The 23,242-nt window shown below is 37.4% G+C and overlaps 5 protein-coding genes across 6 annotated transcripts in view; 4 read left to right on the top strand and 1 right to left on the bottom strand.

Moving 5' to 3' along the window:
- Positions 1-1,568, top strand: part of LOC124631025 (probable chitinase 10) — a 29,120-nt gene extending 27,552 nt beyond the window's left edge. For both annotated transcript variants that reach the window (XM_047165122.1, XM_047165121.1), the window contains exons 51-52: positions 47-229; positions 760-1,568. In XM_047165122.1, coding sequence (XP_047021078.1) covers positions 47-229; positions 760-1,023 — 447 coding nt within the window. In that variant the 3' untranslated portion in view covers positions 1,024-1,568. The remainder of the gene's footprint in view (positions 1-46; positions 230-759) is intronic.
- An 837-nt stretch (positions 1,569-2,405) lies between these two features.
- On the top strand, positions 2,406-4,118 carry LOC124631112 (probable serine hydrolase). The gene is made up of 3 exons (XM_047165293.1): positions 2,406-2,674; positions 3,004-3,211; positions 3,300-4,118. The coding sequence occupies exons 1-3, from the start codon at positions 2,585-2,587 to the stop codon at positions 3,986-3,988; spliced, it is 987 nt and encodes a 328-aa protein (XP_047021249.1). The 5' UTR covers positions 2,406-2,584; the 3' UTR covers positions 3,989-4,118.
- A 653-nt stretch (positions 4,119-4,771) lies between these two features.
- On the top strand, positions 4,772-7,996 carry LOC124631122 (probable serine hydrolase). Its single transcript, XM_047165309.1, has 3 exons — positions 4,772-5,217; positions 5,436-5,646; positions 5,816-7,996. Exons 1-3 carry the CDS (start codon positions 5,122-5,124, stop codon positions 6,499-6,501), a joined length of 993 nt encoding a protein of 330 aa, XP_047021265.1. The 5' UTR covers positions 4,772-5,121; the 3' UTR covers positions 6,502-7,996.
- Positions 7,007-9,023, bottom strand: LOC124631123 (tRNA methyltransferase 10 homolog A). The gene is made up of 4 exons (XM_047165310.1): positions 8,243-9,023; positions 7,676-7,822; positions 7,344-7,449; positions 7,007-7,258 (listed from the first exon to the last, which is right to left on the bottom strand). The coding sequence occupies exons 1-4, from the start codon at positions 8,765-8,767 to the stop codon at positions 7,110-7,112; spliced, it is 927 nt and encodes a 308-aa protein (XP_047021266.1). The 5' UTR covers positions 8,768-9,023; the 3' UTR covers positions 7,007-7,109.
- A 1,273-nt stretch (positions 9,024-10,296) lies between these two features.
- On the top strand, positions 10,297-12,732 carry LOC124631538 (argininosuccinate lyase). Its single transcript, XM_047165985.1, has 8 exons — positions 10,297-10,325; positions 10,447-10,644; positions 10,746-10,970; positions 11,293-11,393; positions 11,473-11,666; positions 11,749-12,092; positions 12,179-12,366; positions 12,488-12,732. The coding sequence occupies exons 1-8, from the start codon at positions 10,317-10,319 to the stop codon at positions 12,648-12,650; spliced, it is 1,422 nt and encodes a 473-aa protein (XP_047021941.1). The 5' UTR covers positions 10,297-10,316; the 3' UTR covers positions 12,651-12,732.
- Positions 12,733-23,242: the final 10,510 nt, after the last annotated feature.

Below are 23,242 nucleotides of genomic sequence, written 5' to 3'. Positions count from 1 at the left end.
TTTTCACTAAGTTACAATAAAAAAAATGTTTTGCCTGTACATACAGAATTCTTCCCTCACATACTGGACGAGCGTGATGCCCCCGCGTCAGGTAGTCCTGGGCTTGCCCGCATACGCACGGTCGTACAGCCTGCGCAGCGCCGCCAGCGCCGCACTCGGGGCGCCCGTCACCGGCCCAGGCGAGCCCGGGCCCTACACCCGCGTACCTGGCTTCCTGGCCTACTACGAGGTAAGTACAAAGACATGAATGAAAGGAACAATCTGGCTTACATACCCAGTCAATAATATTTAAATGTGAGAATACGATTGATGCAACAATTTTCCTAACTTCTTTGCTAATTTATTTCTCTCTTGAAACATTACGTTCAAGGCCACCGGAAAAAAGTATAGGAAAGATAAGTATTCATAGCAAACCGTCGCGCCACAGCGGCATGCAGATAAGAATGATAACAACTCACTTCACAATATCTCATGTAAAAGTGATATTGCATAAAGACGTGGGTTCTGTGCTGTAGACCGTGAAACCGCATTCGATAAATTTCGATAGCACAGACGTAAATGATCAAAATGTATTTCAGTCAAAAATTTATAAAATCTACCATAGTTTCATAGTTGGATAAGCTAAAGTTCCCAGTTCTCTGACTTAGAATTGTCTTGTCTTGCACGTAATCCCATCAAGATTTGCGCTACATTACACGATGCACGCAGAATTTGTCGACATCAATTCAAAAGTTTTTAAACATGACTTATTGATGACAGGTGGCAGACGATTTAGCAACACATGAATGGAAAGAGAGTCGGACTTCCGAGGGCACATACAGCGTGCACGGCAAGCAGTGGGCCTCCTACCTCAGCCCGTTGGACGTGGGTCGCGCAAGCGCGGCGGCCCGGCACGCGGGGGCCCGCGGCGCCGCGCTGTGGGCGCTGGACCTGGACGTGCGGGGGCCTTGCGCCCTGCTCGGGGCCCTGCGCCGCGCGCTCACCGAGCCCGACCTGCCGCTCGACATGTGCCCTGCCGCCTGAACCACTAACTACCATCAATCACACTCACCCACAACCATCATTACTAAGATCGGTGATTTTTTTGAAAAAAGAACCGATTGATCATGAGACTGTTCCATGGGTGCTTATATGAATAAGACTTAATTTAGTTAAAATTAACATATTTACTCGACCGCTCTAGCTTTAGACCGGTGATGTTAAGATATTGTGATATTTTTGTGCCGTAGGCCTACCGCTTACGCAGTTGCGTACAGCAACTGATCCTTTTGATTCCTTGATTTTTACTTGATCACCAGGGCAATGAAACGATTTAAGTATTTGTAATACGATTAAGTAGGAGTGCAAGGAATATATTGTTATTATGTATGTCTTACCTTAAAATTAGTGTACAAAGATCCCTGGCCAATTAATTATCAATAAACTTTTAGAAAAAACAGTATAGTACCTCGTTGAATACGCATAGTGTCGCGTAGTTACCAAAACTGTATACTCCTTACTATGAATAGATTAAATAATACTATGATTCATGACTGAGCGATAATAAAATAAAATATAAGTATTTGAAATTGATCTTTTACTATCCTATTCTACAACCTACCACCCCACCCCCTGCCTTCTACCCATGACTATGTCACTTAATGAGTGTCCAGAACACAAAATTCTACTTCCACATTCATTGTTATCATTAATAGTACAGGGTTATAGGAATTTAGTAGATTTTCGCAAACGACCTTATGCTGGAAATAAGATGATTAAGCTGAAAATAAGAGGGGGGCTAGCTTAGACTCGGGAGAAGGACATAGTATAGTTTTTGTCACCATCCAGCTACGTCAGTAAGCATAAGTCATATAAAAGGATGTTTGTTTTCTTTCACGCGAAAGTGGCTGAATTTATTGATTAAAATTTACATAATATTTGCTACCTGTACCTTTCTGGGTGCAGAAAACGTATATTCGTGCGGAACGGGTGAAACTGCGTGGAACAAGTGGATAGAAAATTGTTACCTATAAACATCAGATCCGGGTTGAAACATAAAACCAAGTTATTTTGCATTCGAATATTATCTTTTTTTGTATAACCAGATGTAGCGTAAAAAAGTACCGAATCATTGTTTTGTAGCGATTTTATAGACAGGGTCGTACAAGTCGGTCCTTTAAGTATTACACAATACAATACATAACACGATTGCAATGAGCGGACGCTTTGTGAACTTTGAGCTCCGTGGGCCAGCGACTTTTTCATTTTATTGAATATTTAAGAATCGGTTAGATGACGGGTAGGTTCAAAGTCCAAACTCCAGCGACTCTTCGTCATTGTGTTTTTAGTCAACTAAAATATAGATTATAGTAAGCCTACAACAAATGAGACACTTTGATAAGATATCGATACGCTCAATACTATGCTGGTAATGCTTCATAAAATCGATTAGATCAAACTCCAATCAGTTTGACATTATATTCATAAAATATAGCACGACTTTGGCAATGCTATCTCTGAAGGCAACCAAGTAAGGAAGACGATATACTGATGTGGCCATAACAAATAGAAATTAATAATTTTCCATGAATATTTGAGGAGCAAAATGGCTAAATTGGTGCGCTCCGCGGTGTCAACTTACATGCCGCAGTTAAAGACGCCTCTATCTGCGCTTTACAGAAAACTTAACACTCAGGTAAGTTTGTAAGAGTACTTATAAAGTCATATCTTGTTGTTAGGCCTTCTTCTAGAATAATTAGGATAATTTCAATTACCTATCAATGTAAGAAGGCCGATACTCGGAAGCGGAAGCCTTTCAAAGTACTAGATTTATAATACTGCCATGCACATTATCTCAACAATCACTTCATTGTTGTTTATATTGTTCATTATCCTTAACAATATTTCCATGATCTTATGAACTCGTTTAAAAACCAGAAACAATTACCATGAACGATAAACTAAAATTAATAATTTAATATACCCAGTTACATTACAATATCTTTTTATTTTTATGTTTAACAGATCCCAACTAAAGAAATCCAAATCCCTGTCAGTTATGGTCACATATCAGGAAAACTATGGGGCAGCGGTGACAAGCAGCCCATCCTGGCGTTACACGGCTGGCAAGACAACGCGGGCACTTGGGACCCCTTGATACCCATGATTATCAAAGACAGACCTATACTAGCTCTGGACTTCCCTGGACATGGGTTATCATCGTGGATATCAGGTAGAGCATCGAAGTACCCGTATTTTTGGTAACCAGATGAGTTGTACTTGGCAATTATGGTTAATAACTGGTATTTATAACATTTCAGGTACCACGTATAATGAATGGGAATGGCCGCGACTAATTTTATATCTCAAAGACTACTTCAAGTGGGACAAAGTTTCGTTTTTGTCGCATTCAATGGGCGCCATAGCTGCTATGCGATTCGCGTGCTTGTTTCCTGATGACGTTGACTTTTACATAGCCATTGATAGTTTTATTCTAGAAGGTCACGATTTAAACACATTAGTCGACAAAATATACCCCAAATTGATGCAAAAAGGATTAATGTCTCAGAATTGGTTGGATAAAGAGCCACCAGCGTATACTTTGGAAGAAATACCGAAAACTTGGAATATAGCAACTAACGGTTCCATAGCTGTAGAGAGTGTTCAACATCTTCTCAAAAGAGGTGTGAAGCAATCTAAAATTGATCCTAATAAATATTATTTTTCCCGTGACCCGAGGGTAAAGTACGCATTACTTATTCCAGAAGACAAGAAAATGGTTGAAGCACTCGTGAGAAGACTAAAATGTCCAATGTTACATATCAAGGCTATAGACTCACCATTTTCATCTTCTAAATTTTCACTTGAAATGCGTGATATTTTGCAAAAACAAAATGATAAGTATGAATTCCATTTTGTCCCCGGAACACATCACGTCCATTTAAACAATCCTGAAGTAGTAGCACCAATTATTGAAAAGTTTATACAAAATTATAAATTAAATATGTAAGATGTAGGTAGCTTATTGTAAATAGTTAATAAGTTTCATATGAAATCTTAATTTATATTTTAATTGTATTTTTAATTTTGTAACTAAATGTATATTGAATAAATAAATAAATCAATTCCTAGTCATGTAATGGTGTATTAAGTGTATTTTCCTTTATAATTTGTTCCTGCCACGATCCTCCCGACATCACAAAGTCATCACCCTCCCGATTTCAATAGTCAAGAGTTAAAGAAAAATAATAAACAGCCTATCTAAATTAACTAAATTGGCCCAATCATAACTGTTTTAAAAATTATAAATACTTTTATCATTATCCGGAGTCTTTTTAATTCTTTTAGTTACCTATTTAATAGTTGTGCCTTATTGGAAATACCAATTGCCGATGTTTCTGTTGACTGTAGTTTTTTGTGGTAATTAGGTTTATTTAAACAGTTATAAAATAGCCATCTAAACGTATTTAAAATATTGTTGATAGAGGCGTAAGGTTAAAGGTTAATTAAGCTTCAGACTAAACTCATATTTATATGACTGACATATTCATTCAATTAACAATTTGAGTATAAAGTACCTACGTTTTATCAAAAGTCAAATAATGAGATAAGGGTAACACCTACATTAATCCGAAATAAAATCAAAATATGATTCGACGGGAAAACAGAGAAATGATTATTTAAACGTTATAATCAGTAATCCTTTTGCAAATATAATGACAAGGTACTACGAGTGCGAAGTCCAATGTGTCTAACATCCATCCGCACATAAAACCGAGTCCGGCCTTGACAATGTTATTCTTACGCGGTGCGTCACTGCGTTACGTTAAATCGTGCAGTTCTAGTGAAATATCATTAATTCTTATGTAAAATCTACGTAAATTAAATAGTAAACATATTCCCAAAGTATAAGATGTGTATATTATGTCACGAGACTAAACTACAATAGATACAGCGGTAACGATTCGTGACAGTTAGTGGATCGATGAAACTTAACCTCTTCAGACTTGTGATTGTTTAACATTTTATTAATTAAATGATAACTTAGTTAAACACATGAATGATAACGAAACTGTGAAAAGTTTATATCGCGTTTTAGTGCATTGTTAAATTTATCTGACGGTCTATTTGCCGACTCCAACGATGGCTAAACGTTTGCTATCAAGATTAATATTAAACTCTAATGGAACGACATTAAAGTCGCCTTTGCCTATACTCAGTAAAAAAGTGCACACTCAGGTGAGTTAAACAATTTTTTTTTTTATAAAATATTTATAGATATTTATGATTAAGAACTTAGTCGGTTACAAAAAAGCAACAGGATTTTTCTAGCACATGCAAAATTATCGGCGTAATTAATAAACAATAGGGCCGCGTCCTAACCATCAATTAAAATTAGGAAATATTAGGTACCATTAGGTGCAGTGTTCTCAATGAATATTTTGTATTGTTACCAGATACCAGTCAAAGAAATCCAGATCCCAGTGAAGTTTGGTCACATGTCAGGAAAACTATGGGGCAGCGGCGACAAGCAGCCCATACTGGCGTTACACGGCTGGCAAGACAACGCGGGCACTTGGGACCCCTTGATACCCATGATCATTAAAGATAGACCTATCTTAGCTCTGGACTTCCCTGGACATGGGCTGTCGTCGTGGATCCCACCTGGTAATGATTACTTTTAGTGGTCTTTCTTAATTTCGTACCTATTGCTTTTTAAATCATCATTTTTTCACGTTCTATATTTCGCCGTCATTCTCTCCTGAGATGGTAATCAGCAGATCCAAGAATCCTACTCTAAAAATCAACTTTTAACTATCATTTTCTTATTTTTCAGGCATGCTGTACTACCAATGGGAATTACCTAGAGTTATACTGTACCTGAAAGAATACTTCAAGATGGAAAAAGTTTCCTTAATGTCTCATTCTATGGGAGCAATAGCCTCGATGCGTTTTGCAACTGTGTTCCCAGACGACGTCGAATTTTTTATTGCAATAGACAGTCTTATTTATGACGATTACGATTTAAACTCAGTAGTGAATAGAATTTCTAAAACTTTACGTAAGGGATTAATCGCACAAACACGGTTAGACCAAGAACCACCTGCATACACAATGGAAGAAATGATCAAAATATGGCATTTAGGAACAAGGAAATCTGTCTCAATGGAGAGTGTTCCTCATCTACTTAAAAGAGGCGCGAAGCAAACCAAGTCAGACCCAACGAAGTATTATTTCTCGCGTGACTCCAGATTAAAATATACGCTATTTAATCCAGAAGACAGAAAATTTGTAGAAGCCCTCGTTAAAAGGCTAAAGTGTCCAACTTTGTATGTGAAAGCCATAGACTCGCCATTTTCGGCAGACCCTTACTCCATAGAAATGCGTGAAATATTAGAGCAAATTAACGACAAGTATGAATTCCATTTTGTTCCTGGCACACATCATGTGCATTTAAATAATCCTGAATTAGTTGCACCTCTCATTAAAAAATTTGTACAGAAGCACAACTTGAGTATTTGAATACTGTGATTAAAAATCTCACAAGTTACGAAGTGTGGGCAGCATATACTTTAGAAACCATGTTTCAAAGATAATGTTAATATCTTTGCATACTTGCGTAAGTCATAGATTTGCAGTAAATTGAATATTATTCGAGACATGCTCCTAAACTTCAGCAGCTGCCAGTACTTACAAGCTTTTAATACATCACAAAATGATTGTTGAAATCCAAAGATTTGTGTGGATCAGTGTGGATGCATAGACAGACAGGTGGATGAATATATGATAAGAGAAACAGCAAAACATATTGTTGTCTTTGTGGCTATAAGCATTTGTCCAGTAATATATTCAAAGTCTAAAAGGATAAATACTAATATATTTACTCTACTAAGGTGAAAAATCTTTGATATTATTTATGAATAAATTATAAATAACTAATGCAGCCGAAGATACTGAGTCTAGTTTTGGGCTTCTGTTTGACTGTTGTAAAAATATGGCATAATAATTGTGATATAATAGATATAGATTCTTAAAAAAAATGTTTATTATTCTTTTGAGAAGTAAACATAACAAGAATTATACATAACAAATATACATATTGTTGTATTTTCATAAATATAAACTTAATTTTATACCTCACTGTTACATGAGATGTCTTGGCTTGAACTAGAATTACTAACATTGTCACATACATATGCACCTTTTCTGAGCGGTAAAACTTTTAATAATGCCTCTTGCCATGGCACCCCTTCACACACCCTCAGGACTATCTCAAATACTGAAAACAAGCAATGATATTGTAGTTAAACAATTTAATTTTAATTTAGGAAATGTTTCAAAGAATCAACAGTGACATGATTTACCATGGTCTATAGTCAGTACTTTCCTAGTTTTCATATTGATGTATTTATCTAATGGTAGTTGTCCATGCCTGATACCTTGTTCTACTGCTATCTTATAGCAGAGTCCCTGAAAATATATTAATGAGTTACGAGGAGAGAACACTCATTGTTATTAATTGGTAAAAAAATACATTTAATCACACTTAGATTGATGTAAGTTCATGAAATTTAAATAGCTTTCATGTCTAGCATTTAATTTTTTTAAATGTTTTTAATTTATTTATTTATTGACTATTATGTAAAAAGAAGGGAATGTTTAATTATTTATAATAAAGTAGTAAGTAGAGCTTTACCTTATGTTTATTGTGATCTACTAAACCACCAATAATGTAGGCAGTGTTTTCTTCAAACTGTTCAATAACATTGTCTGATTCACTAGTTAAGTAGACTATTTTGTCTTTAGGGAAAACCTCAAGATATGGTGCTTCATGAAAGTCTATCTGAAAACAGTTGAACAAATATTATTTAATTTGATAACAATTACATATTAATTTTGTAATGAACATATTTTTTGTTAAATTTAAAAGATATTATAAAAGACAATTCAAAGTATTATGTACACTGATATTTTTTGTTGAAGTCATAATAAATGTGTCGTACAGAATATTGGAAAACTGAATTTTATTTTATTTTTAAGAGTTTTGATTTATTATTGAAATCTCTTGTTCCTGATAATTATCTTCATCTCCCTTATCAGTATTTCATAGCTGGAAACATTTACTGTCATTATCAATATTTAGATGAAGGATATAGATGAAGTATGATGTGAAACCCGGAGTACTGATTTGTACCCCGGAACTAGATAATAATTACCATAAAACAAGAGAATATTAAAGAACACAAGATAAAAGCCAACTTACATCCCAATGTTCATATCCATTATGCCTAGACATATCACTTTTGGACTTTTCTCCAAAACTAGTAATATGAAATTGAACAGGTGTCTCTGATCTCCTGTTGATTGAATAACAACGAAGAATTTGTTTTATTACTTTAAACCTATCTTTTTCCATCATCAAGTGATCAAAACTTAGATCTATAACTACAGCAGTACTTTTTTTCGGCCTTTCTAACTTCATTTTCTTTAACGCTTTTCGGTTTGGGCCTAGGTCGATATTGGCTTCTCGTGCCTCACGCCTTCTTTCTTTAGCTCTTGCTTTCTCTTTTGCCCTTTTCTCCGCTTTTCGGTTTTCCCATTTCACTTTTTTTAGCCATTTGCGCATTTGGTTTTTTGTGAAAGGTCTCGGAATTTCATTACCTTCATCGTCTTTCAAACCTGAATCTATCGTGATATCAAATAGTGTGTATTGAGCGAAGTTATTTTCGTCCGGTTCATTGATTACATTCAAATCATCTTTGGCAGAAGTATCTTCCTTTATATCCATTTTCAACTAGACTTTATTGAGTTTTTATAACTCAGTCAGAACATACTGTGAAAGATGTATCACTCCACGTGAGATTCAGTACAACTCCTATCTTAATAGAACTATCAGTAAAATGAAATTAGTTTTCTTTAAATTTACTGAGTATAACAGTTAATTCGCGGCAAGCTTAATACTTTAAAATAAATATCTATTTGTCTTGGAAGTACACATGTTTAGGTTATGCAAGTATTTTCGTTGTCAGTCAGCTTGTTGTGATGTCAAATCAAATTGTCAATGTCAAAGTGAGCAACTATGGTTTTTGCTGCGAAACAACACTTGTAAAATAAACAAAACGTAATAAAAATATTTCAGAATAACAATTGGTACATATTAAAAATTTTCACTGACCTTATATCACGCCTAAAAATTAGAACACAGAAAACAATCTATTCTCGTCAAATATCTTTCCCCCCTTTTTTTTTTTCCGACGTCAAAAATCATCAAATGACCCCTCCCGCTGTGGGTTAGCAGCGATGAGGGAGTGTCAGACTCTTACTGACTAAAAACCGCCGTGTTCCGTCATAGGCCTTTTATGTACCAGGGCCGCGGTATCTCTTTCGAACAACCCGCAGCCCCGGCGGGCCTTGGCCCTGCTGGGCCCCGCTGGGGTTGCTGACATCTCTTTGAGGAGCGCGTGGAACAACGCGCGCCGTCAACACGGGTCTGTCGTCTAAGCAGACAGAGGGACGATGAGCCACCCAAACTCACCGCCCACAGACCCACGCCTACGGTGGCCGGGAGTCATCACGCGGCACCCGGCGCCCATGGTGTCTACCTGGTCCAGCGCGGCGGCCGGGATGAGAGGTGCGTACTCTCTGGCGTTCCGCCTCCTCCTTCTCGAGCATGACCGCTTCGCAGAAGGAGGCGACGGCATCCCATTCCCTCTCGCCCCGGACCATGGCCTGAACCAGGGCCGGACGCGAGAGGTCGCCGCCGCCCAAAGCCTCGACGAGGACCCCTCCCATGCGGGGCACACCTGGACTGTGTGGCCCACCGTGTCCTCGGGGCTGTCCGCACAATGGTGACACCCGGGCGCCTCCTCACGACCGATTCGGTGCAGGTACGCAGGAACGTGCCCATACCGGGGCCCCGTAAAGGGCCATGAATATCTTTCCCCCTTGAAAGGAAGATACAAATAAATAGATTCAGCAGAGGTGCACAGCTGTTGGTCTAGCTAGAATCTAGAACGAGACAATTTTTTTTTGGAGTTCATTGTTACTCAACCGAACAATTCCCTGCTTTCTTAAAAGAAGGGAATCAGCTCGGATGTATGCAGTTTGAAGTGTGGAATACCCACTATCTTCCCGTAGACTTCCCTTGAATAAGGCAAGACAAAGCAAAAGGCATTGTCTGATTTAGTGAAAACAAGAGAACGTGGGAAACATTTACATTGTGTATAACCTTTTAACCCGTTTAGATAAGAGAAGACGAGAAAGATAATGTATTATTGTTCAACTATCACGCGTCTTTCATAAATAATTATTATCTCAGCAGTCGTTCCCTGAAGATAATGTCGGCCGTGAGTACACATCTTGTTTATTTAACTGAACAGCATTTAATAGGATTCTTACAGTCTTAAGACAGCGTTTAAACTGTGGTATTTCAGTATTTGCCTAAGAGCAAAACATCTAACATTCCAGGACAGGTATCAGTTATGGGGAGGATGCTTCGAAGAAGAACCCTCGTCGGTTCTGCGGAGATTGAACGACTCACTGTCGGTCGATTCTCGGCTGTTCCGTGAGGACATACAAGGCAGTCGGTGCTGGGCTGCAGAACTGCATCGAAGTGGACACTTGACTGAAGAGGACAATAAAGCCATACAGGATGGACTTAATATGGTACGTCAAAACCAGCTTTAGTGTCAACATGTACTAGGTAACACTTCTCGGGCCTAAAATAAATAGCTATAGCTTATACCAAACTCATAAATTATTTGCAGGTGGAAAAAGATGTTGAAGAAGAAATGCTAAAAAACGGGCGTTTGAGGGATCCTGAAGAAGATATCCACTCAGTGGTTGAACGACGACTGTTTAAACGCGCAGGAGTGGCTGCCCAGCGCCTGCACACCGCTCGCAGTCGAAACGACCAGTCTGCCACTGATACTAGGCTGTGGATGCTGGGCTCACTGCCCAAGTTACATGCTGCACTCAAAGAATTGATAACGGTACCTTTGTTATTGTCACATTTTTAACTTTGTTTGCAGACCTACATATTTATTAGTAGAAATACCTATGGTAGGTGGCAGTACCTACAAAGTTATGTTTGTACAGCCCCTATGTACTCGTACTATATAATAATACTCCCTATTTTCTCCTTCATGTACATATCTTAATTTAACGAACTTGAATGTACCTGTGTGAATTGTCAACCTTATTGGATGGATGTGCCCATAATCTTTTCTGTGAGCTGAATCCGCCATGCGTATGGTCTAATACCTTATCTGTTAATGCTATTCTATTAAGTATCTATGTTTCCCGTCTTTGCAGGTCCTAGTTGATCGGGCCAGTAACGAAATAGATATAATCGCACCTGGGTATACACATCTTCAACGAGCTCAACCTGTTCGTTGGAGTCACTTTTTATTGAGGTATTAAATCGCACTACTGGGTATTTAATACGAGCTTTTAGTGTTTATTTTGTCACTACATAATACAATGTTATTGCAGCCACGCTTGGGCGCTCCGCGATGATGTAACAAGACTCGAAGAACAGAAGAGTCGTCTCTCCCGCTGTCCATTGGGAAGTGGAGCCATTGCTGGATGTGCGCTTCCTATCGATAGAATGAGACTAGCCAACAGTCTCGGTTTCGAAGATGTGACGCCTAATTCGATGTTTGCTGTCAGCTCAAGGGATCATTTGGGTAAAGTGATTAACACACAATTCACATTTTGTCTCGTGATTCAATGTAACTTATTTTTATACTTACTATAACTTATTTGCAGTGGAATTCTTTAACTGGGCATCATTATGTGGACTGCATTTAAGTAGACTGGCCGAAGATCTCATAATATACAGTACTCAGGAATTCGGCTTCGTGCGTTTTTCCGATCAGTTTTCAACGGGATCAAGTTTGATGCCTCAGAAACGCAATCCAGATGGTTTGGAACTGATTCGTGGAGCCGCTGGACTTCTTCTTGGAGAGGCATTTGGCTTCAGTTGTGTTATGAAGGGGTTACCCAGCACTTACAATAAAGATTTGCAGTCAGATAAGGAGCTCTTGTTCAGAACTTACGATCGATTGTTAGACTGTTTGAAAGTTGCAGCTGGAACCATTACGACTATGGAGGTAAATATATTTTATGAAACCAGATTTCTTGCTAAGCTCGTGTAACAATGAAGGTAATCACAGACAAAATGCCCTTTTCGTTTAAGGTGAATAACAATAAAGCATTTAGTTGTCTGGACACGGACATGTTAGCGACGGATATAGCCCACACACTGGTCCGAAACGGCTTTCCATTTCGACAAGCTCACCATGTCGTTGGATCAATCCTGAGGCGTGCATCAGCTTTGGGTGTAGACCTTAAGAATTTGCCTTACGAGGAATACCACAAAATTTGGTAATTATTATCATCGTCATTATTTAAATATCTCCAAATAACATATCCAGGAAATTCTGTCTTTCTAGGCCCTTAAAACTGTTTAACTTTCTTCCCAAAATTATACCAATTTCCGTTATAGCCCGGAATTTAAATCAAAAGAAGAACTTCAACGAATTTTCTCGTGGGAGACGAGTGTGGAACAGTACACCAGCTTGGGAGGAACCTCACGAGACGCCGTCAATCATCAACTGGACATATTGCGCTCATGGCTCGGATCTACACAGTTGACTTGCACTAAGTGATGATTTTTTTATAAAAAGACTACCTACATGTTAAAAAATAAAATACCTATATGCTTAGGTAATTCTGTTTGCTAATAACTATTTACCACTTTTATTTAAACAAATGAAATCCTAATCCCTTATGATCACGTTACAATAACAAGCATCATTTATCTGAAGAAAAGTTTAAACGAGACTAAGAGAGAGCCGATGCTTAGTTGATTTTCGACGTTAGGTACCTACTTGCTTAATATTTTAACCATTATAGGCACCACGTCTCTAGCAACGCACACCCTATTTATAAGATAAAGTAAATACGTGAAACGATATCTAATCAAGATTAGGATTGGTCACGTAAATATATTGTACATACAGCTTTGATTAAAAAGTGAGGTGCTCATACCTCCGTGGATGGGCGACCACCCAGACCACCTAGGTGTTGGGGTGTCAGTTGACAGTTATGTAATCGCTCCATGTAATACACTGGTTCTACAGAATTCGGTTAGATTGGAAGTCGACCGTAACAAATCGTAGGTCCGTATCCAGTGTTGATGAGGAAAATATATTCAATCCTGCCTACGTTTACCTATGTCATCCGACAGATAAAGAATAGGTAGTAAAGTTACATGTGTTTGTTAATATATTTTATCCTCCCATTCATAAGAATTTACCTAAACACTCAAGGACTCTAACCCGCGACTATGTAACTATGTAGAAATTTTATAGATAAATACCTGCGTATAAAGACGTAACTAGGTAATAGGTACCGACCCTCATAATCTACAAACCTATTGAAAATAAAAGTAGGTCTACGACTGTCTATTGAATGCCAATATCGTTAAGTAAAAATAAAACATGACGCAAGCTAAGTTGACAAGCACAGGTACGGCGAAGGGTTGCGAGTGCGACTCAGCTGTCTCCCGCACCGCCCCGTGGGCCGTCGCTCCGCTTCCGCCCGAGTGCGCGCCCCGCGGCCCTGCCTGGAAAAACAACTTCGCCCCCCGGCCGGCCGCCCACCAAGCTTTCCCATTTATCCGACGCTACGCACTCCATCATTACCATTCCGAAAAGCAGACGGTCACCATCAAATACAATTTGCATCATTGTCATACAGGACCGCTAACCTGCCCGTATCTAATTATCACGCAAATCGTTGTTACTTAGTGTTGTGTTAAATAAAGTTCAAGGATTATTTAAAAGTTAAGGTGAGTTAACTTTATCAGAACAATATCTTTACCTAAATAAAATAAGATATTATTACTTTGTTGTCTGCATTTTGAATGCTGAGTCAGAATAGTGGAATTCTTTATTTATTTTTTTAAATCTATAACACAAAAAAATTAAATTAAAATAAATATGTTGGTTATAAATATTATTAAGTTTGAAAAAGAAAATAATGAAATGTATAAAAAAGTGGATCTAATTAGGTACGTATGTTTAGGTACACTCACAGTAAGTATAAGAGAAATATTTAAATTTTTGCATGTAAATTAGACACCTACCTACCTATTCACGCAAAAATTACCGGACCGATTTCAAAAATTCTTTCAACATCCGGATAGAAGTAGAAGACGTAGAAGTTCCTTCGGGTAGCGGGAAAAAATGTAAGCAACAGCTAGTTCATGTAGAAAACTCACAGTTTAAATATATTATTAGTAAAAATACATTACAAATAAGAGTTTAAGTATTATATAACTTGTAGGGCGTAGAGGTACCTAATACACAGCCGCCCACGAGTTGCGGCATGCGTTTTATGAAGGGCCTTAAACTAGTGAATATAATATTATATTAAACAAAGCCAGCTTACCGGATACTGATAACGTAAACCTACCTTATCAATTTAAGCTTAAGGTCTTGTGGTTGATTGTTAAATGTTTATTTGGATTCATGCATGATCGATACTTTCAAGTGCTTTACATAATATTGCTCTGGGGCCCGATTCTCCTAAGTTAATAATGTCAAAATCGAATAGAAATCGAATCGCAATATGATCGTAACAGCAGTTTTAACCATATCGGGCATTCTGCTACTAATAAAAGACCAATCGTATTCGATTGACATTTGATTGGTGTGCGATTGGTCTGCTATTTTGGTGATTTTGGTCTATACGGTAGTTTGCTCTATAATCATATTGCAATAGTTAATCATTTGCAAACAAAATGATTCATTATTGAATGACAGAAAAGGATAAAAACGTTTATTTCAAAGAAAAAATAGCGGAATGCCACATACGTTTCAATCGTAATCGAGTCGGGATTGAATCGCAGTCGAACGTGAATCGTATGTTGCTTAAGTAAAATTAGGAGAATCGGTCCCCTGTAGGAGGTGTGTCACACATCACGCTGAGCGCAGCCCTTCAGATATCAGTGATATCTGAAGTAAATATGCCCTTTTTATAAAATGTAGCGAATAAATAATTTATTTCTAGATCTACCTATGTTATAAGTGGTACTTTTTATGTGTCATACAGAATGTTAAATGTGGTTCAGCGCGCGGTTTTCCTCTTCTTGGCCCTTATTCTCACATGTGAAGCATTTTCAAATGATTTCGCCGCAGAACATGACATGGAATCATATGATGAAGAAGAGTTATCCCAAATAATACCCTACGTAGAAAATGACAAGGTTGGTATTAATGTACTTACATTTTAGGGTGCGTCCACATCTGGCGAATGTGCCGCGAATATGCAGCTCGCGAGCCGTTTGCGACCTGCCCGCGAGCTGCGCGCGTGCATTTTTGTTCGTGCGCCGCTTCTGCGCCGCCCGCGCGCAGTTCGCGCGCGACCTACGCGCCGTACGCTATCAGCGCGCAGGCGGCGCGCGACGCGCTAGTTATTAAATAATTCATATCTTACCCGCTCAATTCGTTTTTGATTACTGGAGGCTAAGCTCGTGTTGTCATGGAGTGGACGGAGGAGAATTGTTTACGCTTAATTGAAACATATAAAAGATATCCAGTAGTATGGGATCCTAAACTGTAAATGAGCCTAAATTGTAAGGGCGAGAACTGAGTGCGCGCAGATCGCGCGCCGCTCGCGCGCTCTATACGAGCCTTGCATGAGTTGCGCTAAAGAGGCTCACCAAACTGTTGCAGTGACAGCACGCGCGCAGCTCGCGGGTAGGTCGCAAACGGCTCGCGAGCTGCACATTCGCGGCACATTCGCCAGATGTGGACGCACCCTTAGATGGGCTGCTTGTTTCGGCAGTTTCACTTGTATTCTGACGCCAGCATCCTACTATTTGTCATAATTGTCATTTTTCAATCCTAGGCACGGTGGGACACAAAGACAAAAAATTAATTAGTTTCATTTTGAATATCTGTAGATAGGACGTTGCAGAATGAAAAAACAAATGTTGGAAGTCCAGTTTATTTGTGCATCCACATTAGGCTATATTTTTATCACGTTAGGTACGAGTTTACGAGTACGCTTTGTGTATTTTTTTACTTTTTAAGTACCTTGCGAGGGTTTTTTTTTTTAAATTGTAATATTTTTTTACTTAAAATTGTATTATTTATTGATTGCACTGCACTGTTGTAATTAAGGATTTTCTTTGAGTAGAATAATAGTCCCCCAGACCCAGAAGGTACCGGTGCAGTTGCAGCTACGCGTAGTTACTCTCTAAAATAAATAATTACCTATAAAATATTTTGTCCTGTTCTGTATGTGATGAGCTCGTGTGTGTTGGTGCCACAGATCGCGTTCACTATCCAAAAGTAGAACCTTGAGACGGGGAGGCTTGTAAGTGCATTAAGAAAATAATCGATTTTATTTTTTCTTTACAGTATATCCGACATGTACATTTGATGATTAACGCCTACGAGGATGACGTGGCACGCCGGCGGATAGTGTCTGAAACGAATGCACTTGTGGACACTAAGTATAAAACGTATAAGCGCAACGGGGACTTGATAAATTCCATTTTGGCACTGCCCAAAGGTCTAAACGACGCCGGGCGTTAAGCATGCATTGTTGTCGAAAGTTAAAATAATTTATATAGTAACCTAAACAAATTTGTTGCAACCAACTTACTAAAAAGTATGCAGATGCAATAAGGGAGAAGACCTACCAACCGCTACCAGACCTACGTACCTACTGTAACGACAAACCGGTTCGAATTTTTGGAGGACAGGGTTCAGTCACGATACCTATATCCTTTAATGGAAAAATAGAACCCGTATTTTAGTTAAAAAAGCTTTTTTTAAGTACGAAGATGTTTTATCTACACTCAACAGCACTTAAATACTCCCCTCCTAACCATTCATAAACGATTCCGACAAACTGAGTACCTTTTTTTTTAAGTCGGTTGAAAAATAAATTCCTGCCTGGCTGTCAATATTATTAGGCCCGAGACACACCGGAATGGCAGCAACCGGCAGCGATGCGGCGAGCACTTTCAGTGTGAAATAATTTCTAAGTTCTTGCCGCATCGCTGCCATTCCAGTGTGACTCGGGCCTTAGGTAGTAAGTAGTTACGTAAAGGATATTCAAATAAAAAAATATATTTCTGTTGAAAACATATAATTATTGTACCATATTTTAATTCTACACTAATTCCACCTGCATCGAGGTACACCACTAAGAATAAGAGGTATTTAGTATTTACACTGTGTAACCTGAACTACACACGAATGTTGAATTTTATTATTAGTTTGTAACATGTGCATTCAACATTTTCAAAGATCGATCTCAGAGGTCGAACGCTATTTACTCAATCGGTTTTACACTTTGAGCGTTAGACTCCTTTTATTAATTACATAAGATTACATCAATAATGAAAAAATATTATTTTATGCTATTTTACATATACATACATCAACAATGGCTAAGTGTCATAATGAATTAAGGCTAGAAGTAATTATGTATTCCATAAGTACATCAAATAACAATTATTATATATACATGAGCTTTTCATTGCAGTTTTTGTAATGTTGTAACGCATGATTTTGTTGTAATATACAGTACTTATACAAATGGCAGTTTTTTTTAACTCTCTCACCTGTGCAATCACATTTCCTTAAAAAAATAGTAGTTCAGTGTGTGATGTGTAAAGAATTTGTTATTCCCCTGCATACGGTACATTGAAATTTAACGCGATGCAAATAAAATTTCGTCATCGCCGCAGTAACGGTAACGGTACTAGAAATGAAAGTACCTACTACATCTTACATCCGAGTAGTCGGGCGTAGGTCGACAATTACGAAGCTAGGTAATACAATGTTACACAGCAATATTAAAATAATTTATATAGTAACCTAAACAAATCTGTTGCAACCAACTTACTAAAAAGTATGCAGATGCAATAAGGGAGAAGACCTACCAACCGCTACCAGACCTACGTACCTACTGTAACGACAAACCGGTTCGAATTTTTGGAGGACAGGGTTCAGTCACGATACCTATATCCTTTAATGGAAAAATAGAACCCGTATTTTAGTTAAAAAAGCTTTTTTTAAGTACGAAGATGTTTTATCTACACTCAACAGCACTTAAATACTCCCCTCCTAACCATTCATAAACGATTCCGACAAACTGAGTACCTTTTTTTTTAAGTCGGTTGAAAAATAAATTCCTGCCTGGCTGTCAATATTATTAGGCCCGAGACACACCGGAATGGCAGCAACCGGCAGCGATGCGGCGAGCACTTTCAGTGTGAAATAATTTCTAAGTTCTTGCCGCATCGCTGCCATTCCAGTGTGACTCGGGCCTTAGGTAGTAAGTAGTTACGTAAAGGATATTCAAATAAAAAAATATATTTCTGTTGAAAACATATAATTATTGTACCATATTTTAATTCTACACTAATTCCACCTGCATCGAGGTACACCACTAAGAATAAGAGGTATTTAGTATTTACACTGTGTAACCTGAACTACACACGAATGTTGAATTTTATTATTAGTTTGTAACATGTGCATTCAACATTTTCAAAGATCGATCTCAGAGGTCGAACGCTATTTACTCAATCGGTTTTACACTTTGAGCGTTAGACTCCTTTTATTAATTACATAAGATTACATCAATAATGAAAAAATATTATTTTATGCTATTTTACATATACATACATCAACAATGGCTAAGTGTCATAATGAATTAAGGCTAGAAGTAATTATGTATTCCATAAGTACATCAAATAACAATTATTATATATACATGAGCTTTTCATTGCAGTTTTTGTAATGTTGTAACGCATGATTTTGTTGTAATATACAGTACTTATACAAATGGCAGTTTTTTTTAACTCTCTCACCTGTGCAATCACATTTCCTTAAAAAAATAGTAGTTCAGTGTGTGATGTGTAAAGAATTTGTTATTCCCCTGCATACGGTACATTGAAATTTAACGCGATGCAAATAAAATTTCGTCATCGCCGCAGTAACGGTAACGGTACTAGAAATGAAAGTACCTACTACATCTTACATCCGAGTAGTCGGGCGTAGGTCGACAATTACGAAGCTAGGTAATACAATGTTACACAGCAATATTAAAATAATTTATATAGTAACCTAAACAAATCTGTTGCAACCAACTTACTAAAAAGTATGCAGATGCAATAAGGGAGAAGACCTACCAACCGCTACCAGACCTACGTACCTACTGTAACGACAAACCGGTTCGAATTTTTGGAGGACAGGGTTCAGTCACGATACCTATATCCTTTAATGGAAAAATAGAACCCGTATTTTAGTTAAAAAAGCTTTTTTTAAGTACGAAGATGTTTTATCTACACTCAACAGCACTTAAATACTCCCCTCCTAACCATTCATAAACGATTCCGACAAACTGAGTACCTTTTTTTTTAAGTCGGTTGAAAAATAAATTCCTGCCTGGCTGTCAATATTATTAGGCCCGAGACACACCGGAATGGCAGCAACCGGCAGCGATGCGGCGAGCACTTTCAGTGTGAAATAATTTCTAAGTTCTTGCCGCATCGCTGCCATTCCAGTGTGACTCGGGCCTTAGGTAGTAAGTAGTTACGTAAAGGATATTCAAATAAAAAAATATATTTCTGTTGAAAACATATAATTATTGTACCATATTTTAATTCTACACTAATTCCACCTGCATCGAGGTACACCACTAAGAATAAGAGGTATTTAGTATTTACACTGTGTAACCTGAACTACACACGAATGTTGAATTTTATTATTAGTTTGTAACATGTGCATTCAACATTTTCAAAGATCGATCTCAGAGGTCGAACGCTATTTACTCAATCGGTTTTACACTTTGAGCGTTAGACTCCTTTTATTAATTACATAAGATTACATCAATAATGAAAAAATATTATTTTATGCTATTTTACATATACATACATCAACAATGGCTAAGTGTCATAATGAATTAAGGCTAGAAGTAATTATGTATTCCATAAGTACATCAAATAACAATTATTATATATACATGAGCTTTTCATTGCAGTTTTTGTAATGTTGTAACGCATGATTTTGTTGTAATATACAGTACTTATACAAATGGCAGTTTTTTTTAACTCTCTCACCTGTGCAATCACATTTCCTTAAAAAAATAGTAGTTCAGTGTGTGATGTGTAAAGAATTTGTTATTCCCCTGCATACGGTACATTGAAATTTAACGCGATGCAAATAAAATTTCGTCATCGCCGCAGTAACGGTAACGGTACTAGAAATGAAAGTACCTACTACATCTTACATCCGAGTAGTCGGGCGTAGGTCGACAATTACGAAGCTAGGTAATACAATGTTACACAGCAATATTAAAATAATTTATATAGTAACCTAAACAAATCTGTTGCAACCAACTTACTAAAAAGTATGCAGATGCAATAAGGGAGAAGACCTACCAACCGCTACCAGACCTACGTACCTACTGTAACGACAAACCGGTTCGAATTTTTGGAGGACAGGGTTCAGTCACGATACCTATATCCTTTAATGGAAAAATAGAACCCGTATTTTAGTTAAAAAAGCTTTTTTTAAGTACGAAGATGTTTTATCTACACTCAACAGCACTTAAATACTCCCCTCCTAACCATTCATAAACGATTCCGACAAACTGAGTACCTTTTTTTTTAAGTCGGTTGAAAAATAAATTCCTGCCTGGCTGTCAATATTATTAGGCCCGAGACACACCGGAATGGCAGCAACCGGCAGCGATGCGGCGAGCACTTTCAGTGTGAAATAATTTCTAAGTTCTTGCCGCATCGCTGCCATTCCAGTGTGACTCGGGCCTTAGGTAGTAAGTAGTTACGTAAAGGATATTCAAATAAAAAAATATATTTCTGTTGAAAACATATAATTATTGTACCATATTTTAATTCTACACTAATTCCACCTGCATCGAGGTACACCACTAAGAATAAGAGGTATTTAGTATTTACACTGTGTAACCTGAACTACACACGAATGTTGAATTTTATTATTAGTTTGTAACATGTGCATTCAACATTTTCAAAGATCGATCTCAGAGGTCGAACGCTATTTACTCAATCGGTTTTACACTTTGAGCGTTAGACTCCTTTTATTAATTACATAAGATTACATCAATAATGAAAAAATATTATTTTATGCTATTTTACATATACATACATCAACAATGGCTAAGTGTCATAATGAATTAAGGCTAGAAGTAATTATGTATTCCATAAGTACATCAAATAACAATTATTATATATACATGAGCTTTTCATTGCAGTTTTTGTAATGTTGTAACGCATGATTTTGTTGTAATATACAGTACTTATACAAATGGCAGTTTTTTTTAACTCTCTCACCTGTGCAATCACATTTCCTTAAAAAAATAGTAGTTCAGTGTGTGATGTGTAAAGAATTTGTTATTCCCCTGCATACGGTACATTGAAATTTAACGCGATGCAAATAAAATTTCGTCATCGCCGCAGTAACGGTAACGGTACTAGAAATGAAAGTACCTACTACATCTTACATCCGAGTAGTCGGGCGTAGGTCGACAATTACGAAGCTAGGTAATACAATGTTACACAGCAATATTAAAATAATTTATATAGTAACCTAAACAAATCTGTTGCAACCAACTTACTAAAAAGTATGCAGATGCAATAAGGGAGAAGACCTACCAACCGCTACCAGACCTACGTACCTACTGTAACGACAAACCGGTTCGAATTTTTGGAGGACAGGGTTCAGTCACGATACCTATATCCTTTAATGGAAAAATAGAACCCGTATTTTAGTTAAAAAAGCTTTTTTTAAGTACGAAGATGTTTTATCTACACTCAACAGCACTTAAATACTCCCCTCCTAACCATTCATAAACGATTCCGACAAACTGAGTACCTTTTTTTTTAAGTCGGTTGAAAAATAAATTCCTGCCTGGCTGTCAATATTATTAGGCCCGAGACACACCGGAATGGCAGCAACCGGCAGCGATGCGGCGAGCACTTTCAGTGTGAAATAATTTCTAAGTTCTTGCCGCATCGCTGCCATTCCAGTGTGACTCGGGCCTTAGGTAGTAAGTAGTTACGTAAAGGATATTCAAATAAAAAAATATATTTCTGTTGAAAACATATAATTATTGTACCATATTTTAATTCTACACTAATTCCACCTGCATCGAGGTACACCACTAAGAATAAGAGGTATTTAGTATTTACACTGTGTAACCTGAACTACACACGAATGTTGAATTTTATTATTAGTTTGTAACATGTGCATTCAACATTTTCAAAGATCGATCTCAGAGGTCGAACGCTATTTACTCAATCGGTTTTACACTTTGAGCGTTAGACTCCTTTTATTAATTACATAAGATTACATCAATAATGAAAAAATATTATTTTATGCTATTTTACATATACATACATCAACAATGGCTAAGTGTCATAATGAATTAAGGCTAGAAGTAATTATGTATTCCATAAGTACATCAAATAACAATTATTATATATACATGAGCTTTTCATTGCAGTTTTTGTAATGTTGTAACGCATGATTTTGTTGTAATATACAGTACTTATACAAATGGCAGTTTTTTTTAACTCTCTCACCTGTGCAATCACATTTCCTTAAAAAAATAGTAGTTCAGTGTGTGATGTGTAAAGAATTTGTTATTCCCCTGCATACGGTACATTGAAATTTAACGCGATGCAAATAAAATTTCGTCATCGCCGCAGTAACGGTAACGGTACTAGAAATGAAAGTACCTACTACATCTTACATCCGAGTAGTCGGGCGTAGGTCGACAATTACGAAGCTAGGTAATACAATGTTACACAGCAATATTAAAATAATTTATATAGTAACCTAAACAAATCTGTTGCAACCAACTTACTAAAAAGTATGCAGATGCAATAAGGGAGAAGACCTACCAACCGCTACCAGACCTACGTACCTACTGTAACGACAAACCGGTTCGAATTTTTGGAGGACAGGGTTCAGTCACGATACCTATATCCTTTAATGGAAAAATAGAACCCGTATTTTAGTTAAAAAAGCTTTTTTTAAGTACGAAGATGTTTTATCTACACTCAACAGCACTTAAATACTCCCCTCCTAACCATTCATAAACGATTCCGACAAACTGAGTACCTTTTTTTTTAAGTCGGTTGAAAAATAAATTCCTGCCTGGCTGTCAATATTATTAGGCCCGAGACACACCG

This window comes from Helicoverpa zea, chromosome 6 (assembly GCF_022581195.2).
Source record: "Helicoverpa zea isolate HzStark_Cry1AcR chromosome 6, ilHelZeax1.1, whole genome shotgun sequence".
Lineage (NCBI taxonomy): Eukaryota > Metazoa > Arthropoda > Insecta > Lepidoptera > Noctuidae > Helicoverpa > Helicoverpa zea.
Note: the sequence above shows the minus strand (reverse complement) of the source record. Positions and strands in the feature narration are given on the sequence as shown.

Bases quoted from the DNA above. Each gene is read 5' to 3' on its own strand.
- LOC124631112 (XM_047165293.1), top strand. From the start codon at position 2,585: ATGGCTAAATTGGTGCGCTCCGCGGTGTCAACTTACATGCCGCAGTTA. The intron at 2,675-3,003 runs GTAAGTTTGTAA...TATGTTTAACAG, and splicing joins ACAGAAAACTTAACACTCAG to ATCCCAACTAAAGAAATCCA. The intron at 3,212-3,299 runs GTAGAGCATCGA...ATAACATTTCAG, and splicing joins GTTATCATCGTGGATATCAG to GTACCACGTATAATGAATGG.
- LOC124631538 (XM_047165985.1), top strand. The intron at 11,394-11,472 runs GTATTAAATCGC...ATGTTATTGCAG, and splicing joins TGGAGTCACTTTTTATTGAG to CCACGCTTGGGCGCTCCGCG. The intron at 11,667-11,748 runs GTAAAGTGATTA...ACTTATTTGCAG, and splicing joins CAGCTCAAGGGATCATTTGG to TGGAATTCTTTAACTGGGCA.
- LOC124631123 (XM_047165310.1), bottom strand. From the start codon at position 8,767: ATGGATATAAAGGAAGATACTTCTGCCAAAGATGATTTGAATGTAATC. The intron at 7,450-7,675 runs GTAAAGCTCTAC...ATATATTTTCAG, and splicing joins TAGATCACAATAAACATAAG to GGACTCTGCTATAAGATAGC. The intron at 7,259-7,343 runs GTAAATCATGTC...GCTTGTTTTCAG, and splicing joins AGTACTGACTATAGACCATG to TATTTGAGATAGTCCTGAGG.
- LOC124631122 (XM_047165309.1), top strand. From the start codon at position 5,122: ATGGCTAAACGTTTGCTATCAAGATTAATATTAAACTCTAATGGAACG. The intron at 5,218-5,435 runs GTGAGTTAAACA...TATTGTTACCAG, and splicing joins GTAAAAAAGTGCACACTCAG to ATACCAGTCAAAGAAATCCA. The intron at 5,647-5,815 runs GTAATGATTACT...CTTATTTTTCAG, and splicing joins GTCGTCGTGGATCCCACCTG to GCATGCTGTACTACCAATGG.